At 58.0% G+C, this 22,936-nt stretch overlaps 2 protein-coding genes across 7 annotated transcripts; one reads left to right on the forward strand and one right to left on the reverse strand.

Moving 5' to 3' along the window:
* Positions 1-38: 38 nt before the first annotated feature.
* VDR (vitamin D receptor) lies at positions 39-15,075 on the reverse strand. 5 transcript variants are annotated; one of them, XM_038164345.1, is made up of 11 exons: positions 14,989-15,037; positions 13,737-13,790; positions 13,453-13,579; positions 9,137-9,287; positions 6,867-6,997; positions 3,657-3,841; positions 3,426-3,549; positions 2,570-2,741; positions 1,936-2,087; positions 1,500-1,616; positions 39-1,081 (listed from the first exon to the last, which is right to left on the reverse strand). In XM_038164345.1, the coding sequence occupies exons 4-11, from the start codon at positions 9,283-9,285 to the stop codon at positions 822-824; spliced, it is 1,290 nt and encodes a 429-aa protein (XP_038020273.1). In that variant the 5' UTR covers positions 9,286-9,287; positions 13,453-13,579; positions 13,737-13,790; positions 14,989-15,037; the 3' UTR covers positions 39-821. The 5 variants fall into 5 exon arrangements, with proteins under 5 accessions (XP_038020273.1, XP_038020276.1, XP_038020275.1 ...); XM_038164348.1 differs by having other exon boundaries at positions 13,374-13,577; positions 14,989-15,017; XM_038164347.1 differs by lacking the exon at positions 13,453-13,579 and having other exon boundaries at positions 15,031-15,075.
* Positions 15,076-18,447: 3,372 nt separating this feature from the next.
* TMEM106C (transmembrane protein 106C) lies at positions 18,448-22,071 on the forward strand. 2 transcript variants are annotated; one of them, XM_038164221.1, is made up of 9 exons: positions 18,448-18,552; positions 19,157-19,371; positions 19,467-19,530; positions 19,893-20,052; positions 20,133-20,273; positions 20,416-20,465; positions 20,714-20,767; positions 21,098-21,246; positions 21,472-22,071. In XM_038164221.1, exons 2-8 carry the CDS (start codon positions 19,185-19,187, stop codon positions 21,207-21,209), a joined length of 768 nt encoding a protein of 255 aa, XP_038020149.1. In that variant the 5' UTR covers positions 18,448-18,552; positions 19,157-19,184; the 3' UTR covers positions 21,210-21,246; positions 21,472-22,071. The 2 variants fall into 2 exon arrangements, with proteins under 2 accessions (XP_038020149.1, XP_038020148.1); XM_038164220.1 differs by having other exon boundaries at positions 21,098-22,071.
* The last annotated feature ends 865 nt before the right edge of the window (positions 22,072-22,936 follow it).

Consider the following 22,936-nt stretch of genomic DNA (forward strand, 5'->3'; position numbering starts at 1 on the left):
GGTGGATGGATGGACAGATGGACACACGAGCCCGCGGCTGAGTTGATTTGCCCAAGCAGGAGTTTATTGGCCCGAGCTGGGGGCCCTCCGGCCACTGGGGACCCTCTAGCCATTGCTCAGGGCCCGGGGGGCTGTGATGGCTCTTCCCAGGGCTCTGGAGCCCCCCAGCTCCCAAAGGCCCCTTCCTAGGGCTTGCTCCAGGTGGGAACAAGGGCCTGGAGCCGCCCCCAGGACATGGCAGGGGGAGGAAGCCGAGCTGGAACTGGGGGTCCCTGCCTCATCCCAGGGGTCCCTGTCCCATCTCAGGAGTGATCACCCCATCCCACAAAGGGGTCCAGCTTCAAAGTGGGGGTGTCTCCTGGAGACGCCCCTGCTCCCCCATTCCCAGGAGTGCAAACAAAGCTCGTCCCGCTCTTCCCTTTGACGGTCGAGGACAACATTTCCCCTCTCGAGGCGTTCTCGGCTGCCTCTGGCTCATCCCAGCCCGGCGGCAGCAGCACACGGGATGTGCTGGAGCGGTGGGGACAGCGCCGTGGCACCTATGGGCCGGGATTTGGGGTGTCCGAGCCCACGGGTGCTCTGGGAGTTCGGGGGGAGCAGAGCACGGCACCCACAGCGGCACCCTGAGTTCATCTGGCTCTTCCCCTTCCACACATTCGGAAAAAGAAGGGATTCGAGGCAGCCCGGCCCCAAACCATCCGCGGAGGGATGCGGGGAAGCCAAAGCGCAGCCCCTGCCGGGCTCAGCCCTGCTCCTCCCGGCACAGCAGCGCTGCCTCTCCCTCCTCGCAGGCTCCCGGGCCGGCTCCCCGGTGCGGCCGCTCAGGAGATCTCGTTGCCGAACACCTCGAGCAGCAGCGGCGTGAGCTGCATGCTGTGCTCGGGCTGGAAGGACAGGCAGCGGTACTGCCGCGAGTGCTCCTCGTTCAGGCTGCGCAGGTCCGCCAGCTTCTGGATCATCTTGGCGTAGAGCAGGCGGCCGCCGGGCGCGGCGTGCCGGGCGCGGATGTAGCTCTGCAGCGCCTCCGAGAGCCGCTCCTGCAGCGCCTCCACCCGCGCCGGCTCCCGCACGCCCGGCCGGTCTGCGGGAGGGGCAGCGCTCAGGGCAGGGCCTGCTGCTGCGGGGGTCAGGGCTCCGGGGGGATTGCCTGCCTTTTGTGGGCTTTCAGGGGTTGGGGGGACTGCCTGCCTTTTGTGGGTTTTCAGGGGTTGGGGGGATTCCCTCAATTTTGTCTCTTTTTATAGTCTGGGGGGCTTCCCTCCCTTTCTTCCCTTTTTAGGGTTTGGGGTGATTCCCTTTCCTTTTGTCCCATTTTAGGGTTTGGGCTGATTCCCTCCCTTTCATCCTTTTTAGGGTTTGGGGGGCATTCCCTCCCTTTTGTTCCTTTTTAGGGCCGGCCGTACTCAGGAGTTTTTCCTCCCTTCTGCGGGCTTTTAGGCTTTGGGATTTTTCCCCTCCCTTCTGTGGGTTTTTAGGCTTTGGGGTGGGTTTGTCCCTACCTGGGGACAGGATGCAGATGGCCATGAGCAGCACATGCTCCTCCTCGTGCAGGTTCAGCTTCTTCAGCCCCACCTGGAACTTCACCAGCGGCTCCAGCAGGTCCATGCTGTGCCCGGCTGCGGAGAGAACGGAGCCTCAGGGGGGCTCTGGAAAAGGCTCTTTTCCTCTGGAAGGGGAATTTTCCCTTTGCAAGGGAGTGTTTTTCCTCTGGAAGGGGATTATTTTTCAGGCACGTTGGGGTGGCACTGGGGCCATTGAGTAGGTGGCACTGGGGACACTGAGGTGCCACTGCAGACCTTGAAGCACCCCTTATCATCCCCCAAACCCCCAAAAGTTGGGGCAGCACCCACCCCCATTCTCAGCACAAAGCCAGGTGCAGAGGGAAGGCCCAGCAGGGGGGAAATCAGGGAATTTTGGGGTGTGGGACTCCCTTACCCTGGGTGACGTCGCTGACCCTGTACTTGAAGTCGCTGCTGCCGCAGGTCCAGGACATGTCCTCGAGGGTGAAGGACTCGTTGGAGCGCAGCATGATCACCTCCATGGCGCTGCACTTGAGCAGCACGATCTGGTCCTCGACAGACAGATCCCTGCGGGAGGATTTGCCCTCTGGGTGGGATCAGGGTGCTCAGGGGACAGAGGGGACACAGGACAGGGCCAGGAGCAGCTGCCACCCCCAGGGCGCTCGCCAGGCCCTCAGCTGGGGCTCCCTCCCCAGGGATTCCCATTCCAGGGTTTTTTTCAGGTGTGCTTTTGCCCCAAATCTTGGAATGAACAGAAACTGAGGCCCCTCCCCAGGAATTCCTGTTCCAGACTTTTTTCAGGTGCGCTTTTGCCCCAAATCTTGGAGTGAACAGAGCCTGAGGCCCCTCCCGAGCCCCTCGGGTGCTCTGGGTGTCTCCCTGCTGGAATCTGTGTGCGTTTTCCAGGGTATTGGGAAAAGGAGAGAACCCCAGGGAGGGGGAGAGACAGAGAGCAGAGCTGGGAAGGGAGCAGAGCTGAGGAAGGGCTGAAAGGGCAGCACGGGATTCCCGGAGGCGGGAAACAGCGGATTTGGGATCCGCGGCCTCACCTGAATCCCGGGATCATCTTGGCGAAGCCGATCACCTTCTGGATGCTGTAGCTGACCAGGTCAGCCAGGTGTGGGAGCATGGAGAGCTGCGAGAACTCCAGGTTCACCGAGGAGCTCTCGTCCTGCTCCTCCTGCAGCGCCAGGCCAGGGAACGGCGGCGGCTCTGCCGAGTCTGCGGGGGAAACGCTCTGAGGAGGGCACCCGGCGAGCTCTGCAGCTCAGGGAGCCCCCAGGAGCTGAGCAAAGGCTCTGGAAACGCTCTGAGGAGGGCACCCGGCGGGCTCTGCAGCTCAGGGAGCCCCCAGGAGCTGAGCAAAGGCTCTGGAAACGCTCTGAGGAGGGCACCCGGCGGGCTCTGCAGCTCAGGGAGCCCCCAGGAGCTGAGCAAAGGCTCTGGAAACGCTCTGAGGAGGGCACCCGGTGGGGTCTGCAGCTCAGGGAGCCCCCAGGAGCTGAACAAAGGCTCTGGAAATGTCTGAGGAGGGCACCCGGCGGGCTCTGCAGCTCAGGGAGCCCCCAGGAGCTGAGCAAAGGCTCTGGAACGCCAAGTCTGGGTGCAGGTGCTGCATTTCTGCCCCTGTGACCTCCAGAGGGGTGAGGAGAGGGAATCCGGGTGCTTTTGAAGCCAGGTTCTCCACAGGGTGTTGGGATCCCAGGCTGGGAATGTGGGAAGAGGAGGAAGAGGAGCAGGGCAGACCCTCACGCCGGGGTTAATTTGGGCTCTGGCACAACCCATCCCCACCCCTGGAATTTGAGATTTGGGGTGGTTTGAGGCATCCCCTCCAGCCCAAACTGAGTTCTGGGGTCCCTCCTGGCTCCCAGTCCCAGTTTGGGGCCAGCAGGAGCTGGGGCACACCTGGGAATGTGCTGAAGGCCTCGGAGCTGAAGAGATCCGAGGAATCCTCTGAGGACAGGTCCTGGGTGAGGAGGGACGAGGATTTTGTGGCCCCTCTGCTGCTGGGGTGGCTCCTCACGGGGGGCTGGGGGAGAAAACAGAGAACACTCCTTGAGGAACGGGGCTGGCAGAGGGGGCTGTGGATTTTGCAGGGGGAATTTGAGGGGTGAAAGAGATTTTTGGGGTCAGTACCCGAAATTTGGTGAAGTCAGAGTAGGTGGGGTCGTAGGTTTTGCGATGGGCCTCGAGCAGGATGTCGATGACTTTCTGCTGCTCCTCTGAGAGTTTGGGTTTGAGGCTTTCCCTCAGGGCTTCCTCCTCCTTCCTCTTCAGGATCATCTCCCGCTTCCTCTGCACCTCCTCGTCCGTGAGGATGACTGGGAGAGAAAAGGGGCAGAATCAGGGATTGGAACGACCCCTGGATGCCACACCCAGCCCCTGGAAAATCCCTTTATCCCCCTACAACCCCTTGGCCCGGTTTCCTGCCGTGCCCGGGAGGTTTCTGGCGCTTTTAGGTGAGGCTCTGGGGGCAAGGAGGCCATGCCAGCCCCGTGCCCGCTCTGCTCCCTCCCTGTTTGCTCAGCCCTCTCAAATCCCGAAACCCTCGGCTCCCAGCTGCCACCAGGGGTGTCCAGCTCTGCTCCAGGGCAGTTTTAATCTGATTTTTAAGGTCAAGGCACTCAGGGTTGGGGATTTATGGCTTTTATTGGGGTGGCGGCGCTCGGCAGCGGCCAAAGGTTGGCTCCACGCAAGGCTGGGCCTGTTTGTTCAGGGAAAAGGAGCAGCCGGGGGCAATTTGGGCTCAAATCTTCACTTTTTTATCAACCACCCCAAGCCCTGAGCAGCCTCATGGTGGCTGGAAGGGACGAAGGCACCGGGGAGCTGCAGAAACCGCTGGGGTCACAGCAGAGCCCCCTCCAACAGGAGCTCCCTTTGCTCAGCCCTTTCTCCAGGGACTGGACACCCCAGGGCTGGTTCCCAATTCCCTGGTGCCGGGACCCCGTGCCGGGAGAGTCAAGGTGGAATTTGGGGCCAGGGGTCAGCGGGAGGAGCTCGAGGCGAGGAAGCCTGGGCCTCGCCTGCTCCTTGGCCGAGGGCGATTTTCCGTTCTCCTTTTTCCATTCCCCGGCCTTGCACAATCTCACCGGGGCCTGGGACACCTCAGCAGGGGCCGAAAGGTCGCTCCCAGCTCCACCATCGGGGAGGAAAATCAGGATTTTACCATTTCCCCTTGCCAGTGTTTATCACAAAAGGCATCAGATCCACCCGGGCGCTGCCTGCTCTGGGTCACCCACCCCGGGTGCTGCTGATAAAAATCCGTGCTGAAGGATTTTTAGGGATTTTTAGGGAAGGATCCAAGGGAGCCCAAACATCCCTGAGGGACAGACACCCCTCCCTCATCTGCAGGCAGCTGGAGGAAGGCAGGGAAGGGGTAATTCCACATTTTCTGGCGGCCCAGCAGGTGGGAAAGGCCGGATTTCCTGGGCCGCCATGCAAGGGGAGGAAGCAGCGAGGAGGACACAGGCCCTGGCTGAGAATTCCCAAATCCCAAGGCCTGGAGGGGTTTTCTCTGCCCTGTTTGTCCCCAGACAGGCAGAAAACCACAAATATTTGCCCAAGCTGGTGGCTGGGGCTGGAAATGCCTTGTGCTGACCTGGGCTGCCAGGGCCCGGCGCGGGGCTGGGAGAGCCGGGGGTCACCAAAGCCCTCAGCCGGCCAAACCCGGCTCCTCCCGGCCCAAACTGGGACTGGCAGCCAGGCAGGGACCCCAAATCGGGCCCAAACCCCCCATTCCAGAGGTGGGGAAGAGCCCAAATTAACCCCGGCACGAGGGTCTGCCCTGCTCCTCTTCCTCTTCTTCCTCCCTTTCCCACATTCCCAGCCCTGAATCCCAACACCCTGTGGAAAACAAGGCCTCAAAACCTTCCTGATTCCCTTCTTCCACCTAAAAATAACCCCAACCCTTCGTCCTCCCTCATTTTTCCAGCAGCAAAGTCCATTTTTGGCTATTTTTAGCCTGTCTGGGTCAGTTTTGGTTAATGCAGGCAGGACTTGCTAACAGGGCTGTTTACACGTTAACTCCTGTGGGGAAAACATGGAGAAAACCTGGAGAAAACTCCCTGGAATTGCTGCCCAGCAACTTGCCAGCCCTTCCTGGGTCATTAATTGGCTGCTGGTACAAATTAAAGCACTTCCCTCATAAGGGGCTCCTCAAAAGCCAGGGTCAGCTCCCCAGAATTTGGGGACAACGAGGGTGGGATGTGGCCTTTTCCTCCCTCATCAACCTGCCAATCCCAAAGAATAAAATCCAGGGATTCCCATCAGGATCATTGAAAATGTAAGCATTTTTTCCCTCACAAACACTCCAAATTCTGATTTTCTGGAGGCCCTGGGGTGACATCAGGCTCTGTTTGTTTCCTGTTTAGCACATCAGGGAAAGGGCCCTGCTTCCATATCCCGAATTTCCAGCTCCATGGACACCCTGGCCACAATCTGCCAGCAGAAAATGTTTGGTTGGAGCTCTCCAGGAGCACCCAGCTCCTCCCCAGCACCTCAAACATGCTTTATTTTTAAAAGCCACTTATCTCTAAATACACCTGGAGAAAACAAACATTTGGGCCACATTTGTGTGTTTGGACTGGGCTTAAAAACTGCTTTAATTCCCTCTGCTGTTGACTTAAGTCCCTGCTTTATCCCACATGGAAAAAAGGGTCAGGAAAAAAACCCAGAAGGAGAAGAGGAAAACCCAGCCAAGCTCCATGGGGATGGGGAAGCTCATCCAGCTCTCCCCGTGGAGCATGGAAAATGCTGGAAAAGAGGCTTTTCAGAGCCATTGGGAGCTCCAAAAACCAGGAGAATCCATGAGAACACAACTCCGGGATGGGAAGGAATGATTAAACCAGCTCCTCTCAATCATTACCCTGCTGCTTCCCCTGCCCTTTGCATCCCTGGGAGGTTCCCAGCGGCAGCCCTGGCAGCAGGGAGGTGGCAGAGGCACAGCCAGGGCCCCGGGAGCGTTGCCAGGGTCATTCCCAGAGCTGGACACTCACACTCCTTCCTCCCTCGCACTCACACTCCTTCATCCCTCGCACTCACACTCCTTCCTCCCTCGCACCCCTCCAGCAGACACTCACACACTCCTTCATCCCTCACACTTCTCCATCAATCAGACCCTCACACTCCTCCATCCCTCACACTCACACTCTTCCACCCGACACTCACTCTCCTTCATCACTCCCACTCCTCCCTCACTCACACTCCCACTCCTCCCTCCCTCCCTCACACTCCCACTCCTCCCTCACTCACACTCCCACTCCTCCCTCCCTCACTCACACTCCCTCTCCTCCCTCCCTCACTCCTCCCTCCCTCCCTCTCCTCCCTCACTCACACTCCCTCACTCACACTCCTTCATCATGCCGATGTCCAGGCAGCGCTTGAGCCGGCAGGCCTGGCAGTGCCGCCGGTTGTCCTTGGTGATGTGGCACTCGCCGCTGAAGGGACAGGTGAACATGGCCTTCCTCTTCATGCTCCTCCTGGGAAAGGGCAGCAAAAGGGACAAAAGCCTTTCTGGGCTCCGTTCCTGCTCCTGTGGCTGATGCTGCAAACATCAGCTGGGTTGGGAGCTGCAGGCGCTGCTGGGAAAGGAAAGCTTCCCCCAGGGAAACATCCAAGGGTTTATCCCAAAGGGGTTTGGGGAACATGACATAAACCCAGCTTGATCCCCTCTCACTAAACCAGGCTCTAGGCCCAGCCCAGCCTGCTGGGTTTGAGAAGGTTTTTGGGTCTAAACAGGGATTTTTAGGCCGGGAGGGTGGAAGGAGTGCAGGATTGCAGAGAAACCCCCCCGGCAGCAAAATAAACCCAAGCTGGGGCCGTGCGGTTTAAACCCAGCCGCCCTAAGCCCGGCTTTGCTGGCAGAACTGGCCCGAGCACATTTTGGGTGTGCAGGGAGAGGAATTCTCGCTGCAGGACACAGAGAAAGGAGCCTGAAAATGACAACCCTGAGCTGCAGCGAAACCACAGCGCGGCCCGGGCGGAATGGGAACGCGGAGCCGCCGGGACAAAGGGTCAGAGCCAAAATAACCCAGGGAAAAAGGGTCAGAGCCTGCCAGCACAGCGGGGCAGAGCCAAAACCTTCCAAGGAATAACGGCCAGAGCCAGAATTTCCAAGGAAAAAGGGTCAGAACCTTCCAGGACAAAAGGTCAGAGCCAAAATCTTCCTAGGAGAAAGGGTCAGAGCCAAAATATCCCCAAGACAAAGGAGCAAGGCCAGCAACTTCCAAGGAAAAACGATCAGAATCTTCCCAGGACAAAGGGTCAGAGCCAGAATTTCCCAGGAAAAAGGTGGTAGATGGGATATTGGGAAGAAATTCCTCCCTGTGAGGCTCTGGAATAGAATTCCCAGAAAAGCTGTGGCTGCCCCATCCCTGGAAGTGCCCAAAACCAATACTCAGATGAAAAATGGGAAAAAAGTATCAAAACTGGGTAAAAAAATATTAAATAGGGGTAAAATGTGTCAAATATGTGTTAAAATATCAAATATGGGTAATAAAATAAAATATTCAGTAAAATATAAAGTAAAATGTTTTTTAAATGGGTAAAATAATGAAATCTGGGTAAAAGTCTTCAAGATTTCCTCTGGCTGCAGCCCCAGGAATTAAAAGCTGCTTTTAGAAAGGGAGATGTAAATAAAGTGGCTGCACTCTGCCTTTTCCTGCTGGGAATTTGGGATTTTTGGGAATTCATCCCAGGAAAATGGATGGCAGGACCCTGTTTTCCCCCGTTCCTCCAAAACCTTTGGAATTTTGCTGCTCCCAATTGGGAAACACAATCTCAGCCCTTGGAATTCAGCCCTGGACACCCCAAAATCCCAAATTTTGGTGCACAAAAAGCTTCTTTTTTCCCACAAAAACCCAAGGAAAGGCTGGGAAAGCACAAACAACGAGGCCTTGGAGCAGGGAAGAACATTCCCAGGGCTCGGGGCAGGCCAAAATTCCAGGTTTGGAATGAAAATTGCAGCTTGGGTGGCTCCAGAGGCTCCCAGGGCGACACCGGAGCCGGGCTGGGCTGGAATTCCATGGAAACCTTCCTGAGCCACCCATTCCCAGGCGGATTTGGGATCCCAGGGGCTAAAAATAGAGAATTCCAAGCCTCATTCCCATCCTGGAATGAGATATTTGTGCTGGGAGGTGGGGAGGGCTCCAGGGGCGATGGGGATGGGGGCAGAATTCCCAGGGTGACCCAGAATTCCCAAGGGGGACAGCAGAATTCCCTGGAAATACTGGATTTTGGGAAGAGCTGCTCCAGGGGATCCCCTGCCCTTCCTCATCGCCCAATCCTAGAGCTTTTTTGAGATTTTAGGCTGGGGATAAATCCCAATTTGCGATCCTAGGGGAGCTTCCCCACACTCCCCCCTTTTCCTGGAGCGCTGCAAGGCTCCTAGATCCACGAAAAACCCTGGAAAAACGGGGAAAAAACCCATCCCACAAAAGAAATCAACGATTTTCCCCCCTTTAAACCCCGGGAATGCGGCACCACCTGGAATTCCCAGCCTGTTTCAGCCCCCATTGGGATTCCCAGGATTTTTTTTGGGATGGGGCATTCCTGGGGGATTCCCTTTGGGACTCCCGGGGTTTTTTTGGGATGGGGCATTCCCGGGGGCCCGGGCTCACCTGAAGAAGCCCTTGCAGCCCTCGCAGGTCATGGCGTTGAAGTGGAAGCCGGTGGCTCTGTCCCCGCAGACCCCGCAGATCCGGGGCACGTTCCGCTCGCAGTCCCCGGCGGGATCGGCCACAGAGGTGCTGGAAGCGCCCAGATCCATGGCTGGCAGGGGAAAAAATGGGATTGGTCACGGCTTTTCTTTTAATTCCACCTGATCTGGGGCAAAGGCGGGGGTTTAGGCCTAAAGTTATCCCTAAAATTCAGGATTTTTCCTCGGATCCCCCCTGATTTGGGCAAGGAATTTTTATTCCCATTGGCTCTGGGCATTAAAACCAGCCAAAAAATTCCAATTTTTGGGATTCTGGAATGCTGGGAAAGCTCTGGGATTGGGAGAGGCTCAATTAACACCTCTCTAATGAGGCAAAACAACCCCAAGGCTCCTTAAAAGTTCTCTGGAATGTTTTCCTTTAAAAAAGGAGGAAAAAGGGCATTTTTCTCATTCCAAACCTGCCCATTCCCAAATTCCAGCTGCGCCTTTCAGTCCATTAAATCCCACTACACTCCCAATTAAATAATTCCCTCTGCTTTGGGGCTGTTTTCCAGGGATTCCTGAGGGGGATTTTGGGGCTTTCCCTGGAATCCCCTGGGACAGCATTCACAGCCAAAGCCTGGATTTTCGCCTTCATTCCTTTGGAATTTTGTTTCCATTTGGATTTTCCCAGCCGGGCCTCGGGGCTGGAGGATCCCTGGGGATCCCTTCCAGTGTTTGGGGAAGATCCCATGGAATCCCCAAACAAAGAATTCCCAAAGCCCCCCGGGAGCTGCTGCACTGGGACATTCCAGGAGAATAAAAACCCATGGAAAGCCGGGAGAGGGAAGGGGTGAAAGTTTCCCAACGGAATGAGAGCAAAGAGCAGGGGCAGACCCAACGCCCCGGGAATTCCAGCTGGGAAAAACGAGCCTGGCAACTCCAGAGCTCCCGGCCCTGGCACAGGAGGGAACTCTGGGATGAGGAATTTGGGATCCACAGAGCCCCGTTTTCTCTCTATCCCATTAAAAATTGGGAATATTCCGGGTCAAACCCTTGGATTGCCATTCCCTGGGCTCCAAACACGTCCCACTGCTCCTTCTAAATGGGAAAATCCAACTGAGCTGAGCTTTTCCTGGGATTTCCCCCCAAAAATTCCCTCCAGCACCCCTGTGGTCATTCCACCGAGAAGCTTTTCCCCTTTTCCAAGGAAAAGCTCAAAAAAATCCAGGGATGGGAATTTTTCCCACAGAATCTTCCCTGGTGTCCCCCAGACCTTTCCTCCTCCAGCCCCAGATCCTCCCCTTTGCTCCTTTATTCCCTAATCCCTGATTCCAGGCTGTCCAAGGAATCCTTCCTCTCCTATCCCGAACAAAACCCAGGGGAGGCCGACAGGCAGAAGCTGCCTCTGCTTGTGGGAAATTCCAGAACTCCTCCAGAGCTTCTCCCTGGATTTCGAAATATTCCCAAACAGGTTTTTGCTCCGTCACCCTCTGGAGAGAGAAAACCACCCCGGGAAAACACGATTCCCAGGAATTTTCAACGTGGATTTTTATTTTTTTACCATCTCCAGCCTCCCTTGGGGCTTTTTTTTTTGCCCCTGGGGGAGAAAAATTCCTGTAAAATTCCAGCAAAATTCCAGCACAGCGCTCCTGAAATCTGCCCTGAAAACAGGGACTGGGGAGAGGAGTGGAAATTTGGGGAATTCCAACCTTAATTCCCGGGATTGGAGCAAGGATTATCTGATGTTCCTGGGACAGGACCCCTGGGAAGGTTTAGGGTGGATTTTAGGGAAGATTCCTCATCCAGAGGGTGGAAAAGCTTCCCAGGGAATGGGCAGGGCCCTGAGGCTGCCGCAGCCCAAGGAATTTTTGCAAAACACTCGTGGATATTTGGGATTTTTGTGTCCAGTGCAGGACCAGGAATTGGAGTGGATGATCCCAACTCTGGATTTTCCAGGATTCCAAGGAAGAGTCTGGAACCCACGGCCTTGGGATCCCATGTGAGGTTGGGGCCTTCCCAGGAATCAAACAGATTCCCCAAAATCCCCTGTCTCCAGGCAGTGTCCCCAAGGGGAGCAGGGCAGGATGGGGCCACCCTGGGCAGCAGCAGGACACAAATCCAGGTTTTCCCCATGGAATTCTTGGAGTGTCCCAGCCCCTCAGGCACAGGAATTGCACCAGGACGCCAGGAGGAAGTGGGAAAAGACCCCAAAATTCCAGAAAAACTGTGCTGGGAAGGGCTCTCCCTATGGAAAAATCCCCAAAGCAGAGGTGGAAGGGCAGCACCAGCCCCACACTGAGGAATAAAATCCTCTTTTTGTGCTGGAAGCAGCCCCGCAGTAGCCCTGGGAAGCTGTGGAGCCACACAGGTGATTCCCAGCTGTGGCATTCCCAGGAAATCTGGGATTTGCTGTCCCCTCCCAGGTGAGCCCAAGGCCAGGGGACACGTCCTGGTCTGAGAACAGAGCTGGGCCTTGTCGGGCTCCCGAAATTTGTGGGGATCTATGGAGATGGGAGGGGTATTTGGGAGGGGGAATGGATATTTGGGAGGAGGAATGGATTTTAGGGAGCTCCCTGGGGCAGCAAAGAGCCCGAATCCCTGTCCCTTCCCTGGAGGAAAAGGGAATTTCCACAGAAGGTGCCCCCTTGGAGCTGGAAAAGGAGCCTTTAGAGGCCCCAGATCCCCGTCCATTCCCTTCCCTGGGATGTGCCCGCTGGAAAAGGGAATTCTCATTGCCCAGGAGCTCGGCTTGCCCAAGGAGGGAGGAGGAGGAGGAGGAGGAGGAGGAGGAGGAGGAGGAGGGATGATGCAGCAGCCGGAGCTGTTGCAGCCTGGAATTGGGAAATTGGAGCAGCAGCCACGCCTGGGGCATGGAGAAGGTGGGAAAACCCTCAGGAAACGGCTCGAACTTTTCCAGAGAAAAAGGAGGAAGGCTTGGTGTGCCAAAAATCCCCTTTTCCACCCAGTTGGGCTCTGGGAGGCAGGAACACGCTCGGGAGCGGCTCCAGGCGAGGAGAATCCCTCCCCAGGAGAGCCTGGAGCAGCTCCCGGGATTCCTGGGAAGGAGGAAACGCCTTGGGGTGCCCGGATAAAAATCCCAGGTGCTGTTTTCCACCCTTTTCCATTTATTAGCGGGGAAAAAGGGCGAGGGTTGAGCTGATAAGGGCCGAGATAAGAGAAATGGGCCCGAGGAGGAGCTGAGTCAGCAGAGGCTGGAGGTGAAGTGGCAGCGCCGGGGGTGGCACTGGGGACATCCTGGCAGTGCCACCCCTGGCAGATTTTTGTTCCATTCACACCTCAGTTTAATCTTAATTTCCCTGGATTTTTGCTCCCCTCGCTTCCCCCATATTTTCCCTGGATTTTTGCTCCTCTCACCCCTCGCCTTCCCCATCATCTCCCTGAATTTATTTATTTTATTTTTAATTCCCAGAACCGTTTCCATTCCCATTCCTTTCCTTTTTAGGCTCCTATTTCCATCCCAGCTCACCTCCAACCAGGATTTTCCCTCTCCCAATCCCTGACAATTCCAGAATTCCCCCTCAGGGAGCTGGGGCCAGGCTGGCTCTGCTTTGGCTCGGCAACAAGAAGTTAAAAATTATTCTCTGGAGCAGGATTAGCCATTAAATGGGGAAAAAACCCTGGATTTTCCATTTATTCCTCCCTAAAGACAGCGGGATTCAGGGAAACCAACCCCAGCCATGACCCCAGGTGTGTTTTTACCTGGGAAAAATCTGATTTTTGGGATTTTTGTTGTTGCTAGGACATCTCAGTCCGGATCTGGTCACACCCTGGAGATCTGGGGCAGACATCTCCTATCATCCTCATCATCATCTGCATCATCATATCCCAGATTTTCCTTGCTCCAGAGGACTCCAGAGGGACCTCAATCTCACCCTGGCGTTTTTTCCCCTTTATTTCACCCCATTTCCACCAGGTCCAGCCCAACACGGGGGCTTTTTAAGCTTTATTTAACTTTATTTACGCCATTTTTGCTCCCATTGGTCTCCCCGTATTTCCCTGGATTTCTGTCCATTCACCCTTGCGTTTAATCTTAATTTCCCTATATTTTTCTCCCCTTACTGCTCAATTTCCCTGGATTTAATCTCAGTATCCTGGGATTCTTGCTCCCCTTGTTCTCCCCATCACTCCCCTGCATTTTTCCTCGCTCTTCTCTGGGTTTAAACCCCATTTTCCCGGGATTTTCACTCCGCTCGCACCTTGCTTTCCCCATCACCTCCCTGGAATTTTTCTCCCCTTGGTTTCCCCGGATTTTTCCCGCTCTCGCCTGGCTTTAACCTCAGTTTCCCGGGATTTTCGTGTCCCGCCGCGGCCGCGGCTCCTTCCCCGGCCGGAGGAAGATGAGTCACGGGCGGCTCCGGGGGAGGAGGAGACGCCGCAGAAACGTCGCTTCTCCCGAAAACCTCTTTCCGAGAAAAAAAACCACCCAGCTTTTCTCAAAGCTCCAGCCGCGAAAAGGAGGGGAAGGAGCGGCTCAGCCGACCCCAAACCGCCCCAAAAACTCTTCTGGGATGCCCAGGGGCGGGCACCTCAATTCCTGGTGCAGAAAAATCCCCCCGTACCTTGATTTTCCAGGGGCTGGCACGGCTCGGGATCCTCCAAAATACGGGAAGGCGCTGGGGAATCAAGAAGTAAGATGATTAATGCCATGCTGAGGGGCTCAGCCCCCCCCAGAAAAAACCCCAAAAACCCGAATTGGGACTTTGAACGTGGTTTAAATGGGGCGCTTAATCATGAGAGCAGCCAGACACCCCAAAATCACCTCACAGGAAACGCTAAAATCACCTCACAGGAAACGCTAAAGTCACACTGACACCCCCACGGCACCCAGGAACCCCAAAATCACCTTACAGGAAACCCTAGAGTCACATTGACACCCCCACGGCACCCAGGAACCCCAAAATCACCTTACAGGAAACCCTAGAGTCACACTGACACCCCCACGGCACCCAGGAATTTCCCGAAGGCCCCCCAAAAAGGGGGCGCCCCAGAGGGGGGAGCACAGCGGTGCCTTTCCGGGATGTGGGGCCGCCCCCAAACACCCCAAAACTCGCGGATCTCTGGGGGCGCTCGGGGCTGAGACCGGACAATCCCCGAGCCCCCCAAAACCAGGAGCCGCCCCCGGAACGGGACGGGGACACCCCAACCCTAAGGAGGATCCCAATTTTGGCAGGGAAATCCCCAAATCCCCGGCTCAGGGGGTCCCACAGGGGACCCCCGACCCCTCCCAGGGTACCGGGGGGGTCAGACACACACGGGACCCCCAAACCAGGAAGCACCGGGGAGCCTGAGCGCCCGGCCCGTGTCGCTGCTGCCGGCGGGGACAGCCCGGGAGCTGGGGAGCACCGGTCACCCCCAGGGCCCCCCACCCCCAACAGCCGCCCCCGGTTCGCCCGCAGCGGCCACCCCCGCGTCCCGGGGAGCGCCGGATCACGACAGGGGCGGCGGGCGCTGGGACGGGCTGGGCTTGGCCCGGCCCCGGTGTCCCCTGCCCAGTACTTGAGCTCCGGCCCCGGTGTCCCCCCCTGGCCGGTACCGGAGCCGCGGCTCCGCTGTCCCTACCCGGTACCGGAGCCCCGGTGCCTCCTGTCCGGTACCTGAGCTCCGGTGCCCTCCTGCCCAGGACCTGAGCACAGCCCCGGTGTCCCCTGCCCGGGACGTGGGCCCCGGCTCCGCTGTCCCTGTCCGGTACCTGAGCCCCGGCGTCCCCTCCCTGCCTGGTGCCGGTGTCCCGTGTCCGGTGTCCCGTGTCCCCTTCCCGGTACCTGAGCCCCAGCCCCGATGTCCCCAGCCCCGATGTCCCCAGCCCGGCACCTTGAGCCCCGGTGTCCCGTGTCCCGTGTCCCCTGCCGATACCTGGGCCCCGCTGCCGCCCCAGCCCCGCCCGCTGCCGCCTTTTGACGGGAACCGGCGCCCCGGCCCCGCCCCCTCCGCGCCCCGGCCCCGCCCCGGCCTGCGCGGCACGGCCTCGGCCCCGCCCACACGCGCCATATAAGGCCAGAGATGGGCGCGGTCACGGCGAAGGGGGTGCGGCCTTGCGCGCGGCTACCCCGCAGCGCGGGGGCTTCCCCGGGGGTCCCGGAACCCGCTGCCCCCCGGCCCCCGCTGGCCACCCGGCTTCCTACTGACCACCCGGCTTCCTGCTGGCCACCCGCTGCCCCCCGGCCCCCGCTGACCACCCGGCTTCCCGCTGTCCGCCCGCTGCTCGCCGGAGCACACGGTGCCCACCCGGTGCCCACCCGGCTTCCTGCTGAGGACCCCGGCCCCGCTGCCCACCCTGTCCCTGCTGCCCACCCGACCCCTCTCCCACACCCGGGAGAGCCCAGCTGGGCAGGGCACTCTTGGGGTGCCAGCGCCCGGCGCTCCGGGGGCTGCCCCCCCTCCCGAACGCCCGGTGAGCTCGGGCAGCCGATCCAGCTCCCGGTGAGTGCCCGGTGCTGTACCGGGACGGAATAAACGCCACCAGCAGCAGAGTGCCACCCCCAGCACCCTGGGTATTTGCAGGCTCCAGCTGCTCCCGTGGTCCCCACAGAGCCCGAGGGTGATCCGAGCCTGCGGATTTGGCTGCTCCTGAAGGGTACGAGAGTATTTGGGACAGAGCAAGAACCGACCTTGACCAGCCAAAATCCTCTTATTGGTGACTCTGAATGTGGGATTTTGGGCAGAGCCAGCTCAACCCAACCCAAAGATGCTTCACTGCCTGTGCACGCTGCATCCCAGTCTAAAAAATCGGGATATTCGGCCATTTCCCCCTTTCCATCCTCAAATTCCCCCCCCCCCCCGGGATGCAGCCACCTGCAGCACCGAATAGAGCAGCGAGAGGAGCTCCCAGAGCAGCCCTGCTGCTGCTCCAGGGTTTATCGGGTGTCCCCTAAACCCAAAATCCCGGGAGCAAACGAGCCCCCGGCGCAGCGGAGCCCCCGCAGCCGAGGGCACCGGGTTCAGCCGCCGCGGCTTGCGTGGGGAAAACGCTTCGAAATCGCCTTTAAATTGATTTAATGAGGCCGAGGAGGGGAAAACAACGTCTGGGAAGAAATGGGAGCTCATCAGAGGCAATTTCGTGGCGCAGAAGGATTTCGGGAGGGTGCGGAGTGCTGGAAGCTGCTCATCCCCATCCCGGTGCTGCTGGGATCGCAGCTCTTTCCATGCCAAAAAATGTCCCAAAATCTCCCCAGGCTTTTCCCCGCTGACACGGCCGTGCACCAGACCGGAGTGACAAATTTTCCATTCAAATTTTTACCTTTTTCCCACTGGGAATTTGTGCCCCCCGAGCTCTGGGGAAAGTTTGTGGCCGAGGAGGGTTTGAACTCCCTCCTCTCTCCTGACTCCCTGCTGCTTTTCTGCCCTCAATCCGCCCGGCACGAGGGGTTTGGGGCCAAATCCCGGCTCTGCTCCGCATCCCCGGGACAGCCGGCCCGGGCAGGATCTGGGAGGATTTAATTCCTGCCTGGGATTTCATTCCTGCCTGCAAATTCCAAGAGCCGCGAGCGGGAGCCGCGGTTTTAGCCTGGAGAAAGGGATCGGGGGGCTGGGAGAGGAGGAGGAGGAGGATGGCCCGGGGATGTGGAGTGGCGGGAACGGGGATGCCCAGATCTTCATGGAATGGTTTGGGCTTGGAAGGGGCCTTTGGGATCGACATTGCCACCCCCGGAATTGTCACCGCACGAGGCTCGGATCCACCTGGGAGGGCGGCACGGGTGGGACAAACGGGGCTGGATGAGCTCCAAGGTCCCTCCCAAAAAATCCTGCGATTCCACGATCCCGATCCAGGGCTCAGAAATACCTGGGGGACACACGGAAAAGAGGGGAAAGCCCCAATCCGATATTTCCCTGTCCTTGGAGCAGCGATCCGTCATCCCGGAGGATGGGTCCGACTCGCCCCATCCCGGGAGAGCGGAGATTTCCCGGGAAGCGCTTCCACAATCCCGCCTGCAGGCTGGGAAAGGAGCTTTCCTCCTTCCGCCCATTCCCGCTGGGGTTGGGGGCAGGAAAAAAACCTTGGTAAAAAACCGGGATCCAACCCAGGACGCGACAGGAGCCGAGGGGAGGCTGCGGGGGTAATCCTCGGTTCTGTCCCTGCTCTGGGAATTCTCTGCGGGCTCGAGCTGATCCCAAAGGACTGGCAGGGATCTCTCCTTTCCCGATCCCTCTCCCTTCTCCTTCTCCAGCCCTTCATGCCACTGCCCCCGGGGCGGCGCAGGGAGGAAGGAGAGCCGGGAATTCTCCCCCTGCCTGAAATTTCGCTCCTGGGAAGGAGAGAAGAAATGATCCATAAAATTTCCATGGGATCCGTCTCCCGCGGCCGGACAGGCGGTGCCTCTGGAGCTCGCAAAATATTTTAATTTTATTTTGACAGTCTGGGTGATTGGGAGAGGAGGGGTTTCGTTTTCCATCGGTTTTCTCTCGGGTGCGGTGGGAAAAAGTCGCACGGGAGGGAATTCATCGAAGGAAAACGGAGCCGGGAGCAGTCGGGGCTGGGGGGCGGTGGGAGGGAATGGCCTGGGGGCGTTTTCCCCCACAGATTGAGGGGTGCTGGGGGTGATGCTGGGCTGGACCGGGACAGGGGGCTCGGACTGCTCGGGACCGCTCCGAACCGGGACAGGGGGCTCGGACTGCGCGGGAACGCTCCAAACCGGGACAAGGGGGCTCAGAGTGCTCGGGACCGCTCCGAACCGGGACAGGGAGCTCGGACTGCGCGGGAACGCTCCGAACCGGGACAGGATGGGGGGCAGAGTGCTCGGGACCGCTCCGAACCGGGACAGGGGACTCGGACCGCTCGGGACCGCTCCGTGCCGGTGTGGGGCCACCCCGTGCTGGGAGCGGGGCTCTCACACCGGCGCGGCCCGAGCCGGTACTGGTGTCACGGGGCTCAAACTGGGACAGGGATCCCCAAACTGGGGCCCGTGAGCCCCATGCCGGTTCCAGCCTCCATCTCTGCGCACGCGCGCTAGGGAAGAGACGCCCCCGCTGCGCGCACGCGCGCGATTTACGTCACGCCCCGCCCTGCCACGCCCTGCCACACCCAACCGGAACCACGTGTTGCTTATGCGTGTGCGCGACTCTGACCACGCCTATCACATGCAAATGAAGGGTGTGGTCACTGTCTCCACCCCCAATAGTTAGCGCGCGCGCTTTGGGTGAAACGACGGGGCGTGGCTAGCTAAACCCCGCCCTTCCTTGTGACGGAGAGTCAACCAGATGGGCGTGGTTTGAGAAACCTTGCCCATTACACGTGACGGTTAATGGGCGGAGCATGAAGAGGTCCCGCCCCCACTCGCGCGGTTGCCATAGCGACGGCGGCTGCGCGCGGGAACGGGGGCGGGGCTGGGGCGGTGGCGGGAGAGGGGCTCCCCCTGGCGGAGCGCGCTGAGGGAAGGGGTCTGTGAGGGGGCGCGTCTGCACTGGGGGCTCTGAGGGGAGATCTGGGAGGGGACGCTCCTGAGGGAGGGGGGCTCTGAGGGGAGCTCTGGGAGGGGAAGCTCCTGAGGGAGGGGGGCTCTGAGGGGAGCTCTGGGAGGGGAAGCTCCTGAAGGAGGGGGGCTCTGAGGGGAGCTCTGGGAGGGGAAGCTCCTGAGGGAGGGGATCTCCGGGACAGCGGGTCTTCAAAGGGCGGTTCTCGAGGGAGGGGGACCTTGAGGATCAGGGAGTCTCTGAGGTCTGGGTCCATAGCGGGGCCCGTTCCTCTCGTGGGGTCTCGGGGGCTCTGGGCTGTTCCTTAGGGGACGTGGACGAGCCCGGGCCCGTGTCTTGGGCTGGGGGCTGCTGAGGGGGTGCTGCTCTCACGGCAGGAGGGGGTGCCTGGGGTGCACTGGGTTTTGGGCAGCTGCAGATGGAGCCCACCAAGGTGTCCCTTTCTCCAAGGAAGCCCCCTGGTAGATGGGGACACTTTGAGGTGGCTTTGGTACCCCCGAGAGGGGCACTGTGGCTTACAAATGGCTCAAGCCCCTTTAAAGCCCTGAGAGGCTCCTGGTGCCTCTCGCAGGGGACCCAGCCGTGCCCTCAGTGCCACCATGGGCTCTGTGCGCTCCCTGTCCGCCGCCAGCGCCGCCCCGAGCCGCAGGAAGGCCGAGGATGAGGAGGAGGCTTTGGTCAGCCAGGAGCCCATGGAGGACGTGGCCAAGATTCCCTACATGGAATTCATGGGCCAGGACAGCGTCACCTGTCCCACCTGCCAAGGCACCGGCTGCATCCCCACAGGTGGCTGCTCCTCTGGGGCTAAACACCCCAAAACCCGGCTCTAAACAGCAAAAAAAGGTCACTTTTTAATGTGTTATTCCCATTTTGCTTCCCAGAGCAGGTGAACGAGTTGGTGGCTCTGATCCCCTACAGTGACCAACGGCTTCGTCCTCAGAGAACGTAAGGGAGGAGTTATTTTCTTGCTTTAGGGGTTGCTTTCACCCCCCAAAGAAAAGGATTTAAAGTGTGATTTTAAATATTTCTAGCATGGGCACCACGATCCCACTCTCACCTTCCATCCTCTCACTGGAGTTTTGGGAGCAACTGCAAAAAGAACCCGAAATGCTGCTTTAGTTGTTCATTACCCAACCCCAAATGTGCAAAGGGAGGATTTTGAGCCATTTTGATACTAAAAATGTGACAGCAGCTCTTGGCTGCCTCTTCCAAGGAAACCAAACAGGTGGTGGGATTTTTTAGAGTCTGAATTTTGCAGAGGAGGTGAAGAATTTAAATTTTTTTGTTTGTTTGTTTTTTTGTCCTAGGAAACTCTATGTGCTGCTCTCAGTGCTGCTCTGCCTGCTGCTGTCTGGCCTGGGGGTTTTCTTCCTGTTCCCCCACTCGGTGCTGGTGGACGATGATGGCATCAAAGTGGTGCAGGTGTGGTTTGACAGGAAAAACTCCGCTGTCCTCCTGGCCATCACGGTAAGGCTCCCGTGGATTTGGGAAAACAAATCACCAGGGGAACGAGCCAGCAAGGTCACGGTTGTTTTTGTCTCCTCCAGGCCACCCTGAGGATCAGGAATTCCAACTTCTACTCGGTGTCGGTGAGCAGCCTGAGCAGCCAGGTGCAGTACATGAACACCGTGGTGGGCAGGCAGCAGCTCACCAACGTCTCCAGCATCCAGCCCCTGAGGGACAAACTGGTACTGACCGGGAGTTCTGCGAGTTCACCTCGTGATTTCACTGCCCAGGGGCCACAGCTGCGTTTGCTCTGTGCACTGCCCCGAAATGGGGTGGAAGGGTGATGAACCTGCGCTGAAATCTGATTTTTCCGCTCTGTTGCAGGTGAATTTCACCGTGAGGGCAGAGCTGGGTGGATCCCTGTCCTACGTGTAGTAAGGATTTACTGATCCTTGGAGATACCTGGGGAGGGAGAGGGGTGGAGCTGCTTTGATTAAAAATTGGGAGATTGATCTGGAAATCACTCACTGTTCCTGCTCAATTCCTGTGCCAGGAATTTTCTCAAGGTGCTGTGAGATGGTTTTGTTAACACCACAGTGAAAAATACCAGCAGGAGCTGCCAAAAAAACCCCAAATTCCTCAAGTTTCTCACTTGCTGACCAACTTCCTTGATCTTTTCCAGTTTTTTCTGCACTTTGCCCAAGGTGAAGGTCCACAACATCGTGATCCTCATGAGGTGGGTGCCGCTCCGGCTTTGGGTTCTTGGAGCTCTTTTCCCATCTTAAAGATTCTGTTCTGTGGTTCCTGAGTCCCAAGGGAATTCCAGCCACGGATTTGGGCTCTAGGGAGAAAATCCTACTTGGATTTTTCCCCAGATTCCCCCAAATCCACCCTAGGGTCAGGTTTTACTCCAGCCCGGGGGGTAAATGTGGGCTGGAGCACACAGCTCCCTGCAGAGGCTGCAATTCCCACCTTTCCACCAAAACCCGCAGGAATTTGGGGTTTCTTTTGAGGAAAAGTGGTGTGATGAACACAAACCTGCTGGGTTGTCCCTTTGCCCTGCCAGGACCTCGGTGAAGCTCTCCTACATCGGCCGCAGCGCCCAGAGCGCCCTGGAGACCTTCCACTACCTGGACTGCAGCTCCAACTCCACGGCCCCGGCCCGGGCGGCGCCCTGAGGGCACCGCAGCCCCCCCGACCAGCGGCAGCGGGACCGTGAGTGGCTCTGCGGGGACAAACCCGGCAGCTCCTCCGGAGCCCTGCCGGCAGTGCTCCTTCCCTGCCTTTCTGCGGAGGAGTCTGGAACTTTCCTCCCGAGTTGAGGGCTGAAATCCCAGAGGGTTTCGGTGGTTTGCACCTGTTCTGGAAGCTTGGCACCCTCAGGGTGTTTTGGGGTGAATGGATTTGATTTTTGAGAGTAAATGGATTTATCTTTTTCAGGAGAAATGAGTTTATTTTCCTGCTCAGTGGTGGCAGCACCTCAGGACCCCAAAAAGGGACAGTTCCCACCCAGAATGAGCCTCTGCTACACCCTGGAAGGAGGCAAAGGAACCCGAATCTTTGGAATGAACCTCTCCCTCCTTTCCCCCTGTGGCTCCGACCCCTTTGGCATCCAGAGGCTCTTCCCTGGGGTTTGAAATCCGGGAATTTGCTGCTTTTTGTGCTCCACTTCCCAAAGCAGCAGGGATTGGAGGGGGTTCTGTGGGAGGCTGGGATTCCAAGGCCTCCCTGCCGGGAGCTGGACATTCCTGCCAGCCGCTATCCCGAGCAAAATCCAGCTGCCAGCTCGGCCCCCGCAGCCCTTTGGCATTTTGCCCCTTTTTGGGAGTTTTTTTCTGGAATTTCAGCCCTCGTTTCCCATGGGATTCAGGAGCCAGACACAGCTACATGTGAGGGGATCCTTCCTCAGTGGAAAAACTGCTGGATTTTTGGGTGACAGTGGCACAAAATCCACACTTTGCTCCCTTTTCCAGGAGGGGATTCCTGCCCCTGCAGCGTTTGTAGGGCTGAATTCTTCATTAAACCTGATTTGGATCTTTCCGTGTGCTGTCCTTTATTTTCTTAAAGAAAAGCTCTGGATTTGTCCTAAATCCAGTGCTCTGCTGGGATTGCCCCTGTGGTGTTTTTTGCCCCAAAATCCCTGTTTTGCTGATGGATTTCCACAGAATCCCAGAATGGCTTGGGGGGGATGCTAAAACTCATCCCAGGGATGGGGAATCCTCTGGGAATTCCATCCTGGGGCCTCCCTGCCCTCACAGGGAGGAATTCCTCCCCAAAATCCCACCCAAACCTCCAGATCCCAGTGGGAAGCCGCTCCCCTGTCCTGTCCCTCCGTCCTTTATCCCAGATCTGTCCCCAGCTCTCCTGAAAGGTCACCCTGGAGCCTTCCCTTCTCTAGGCTGAAAAAGCCCATTTCCCCAGCCCTTCCCAGGATTTTTTTGGGGGAAAATGAGGGGGAAAAAACTCGACCAGGTTCCCATTCCCAGCTGGGAGCAGTGCCCAGAATCCCGATCCCAACCTCCTTCCCTGGTGGCCAATTCCCACTGAGTTTTCCCTTCTTTATTTTTTAAGGAACAGAAAGAAATCCCAAACTTTGCGTTTTCTCCGTTTTCTTCCCCTCCTGGCTGGGTTGAATCCTGATTTTCTGGGGGTCTCCCCGCATTCCCTTCCCCCCTCCTCACCCCCAGCCCCATCCCACTTTTCCAAAGATCCCGAAGGCTTTTTTGGGAGGGCTGCCCCCAGGAGGGACCCCCGAATTTGCTGCTTGGCTGCGCCAGGAGGGAAAAGATTTGACCCCAAAGCCTCGGTGCAGAGCCCCATCATTAGGAGAGCGTCTCAAAGGCACTTTTGGGTGGAAAATCCTCGTTAATCCCCCAATCCTCCTTAATGAATCTCCCCTGCCAAT

Source organism: Motacilla alba, chromosome 29 (genome assembly GCF_015832195.1).
Source record: "Motacilla alba alba isolate MOTALB_02 chromosome 29, Motacilla_alba_V1.0_pri, whole genome shotgun sequence".
Classification (NCBI taxonomy): Eukaryota; Metazoa; Chordata; class Aves; order Passeriformes; family Motacillidae; genus Motacilla; species Motacilla alba.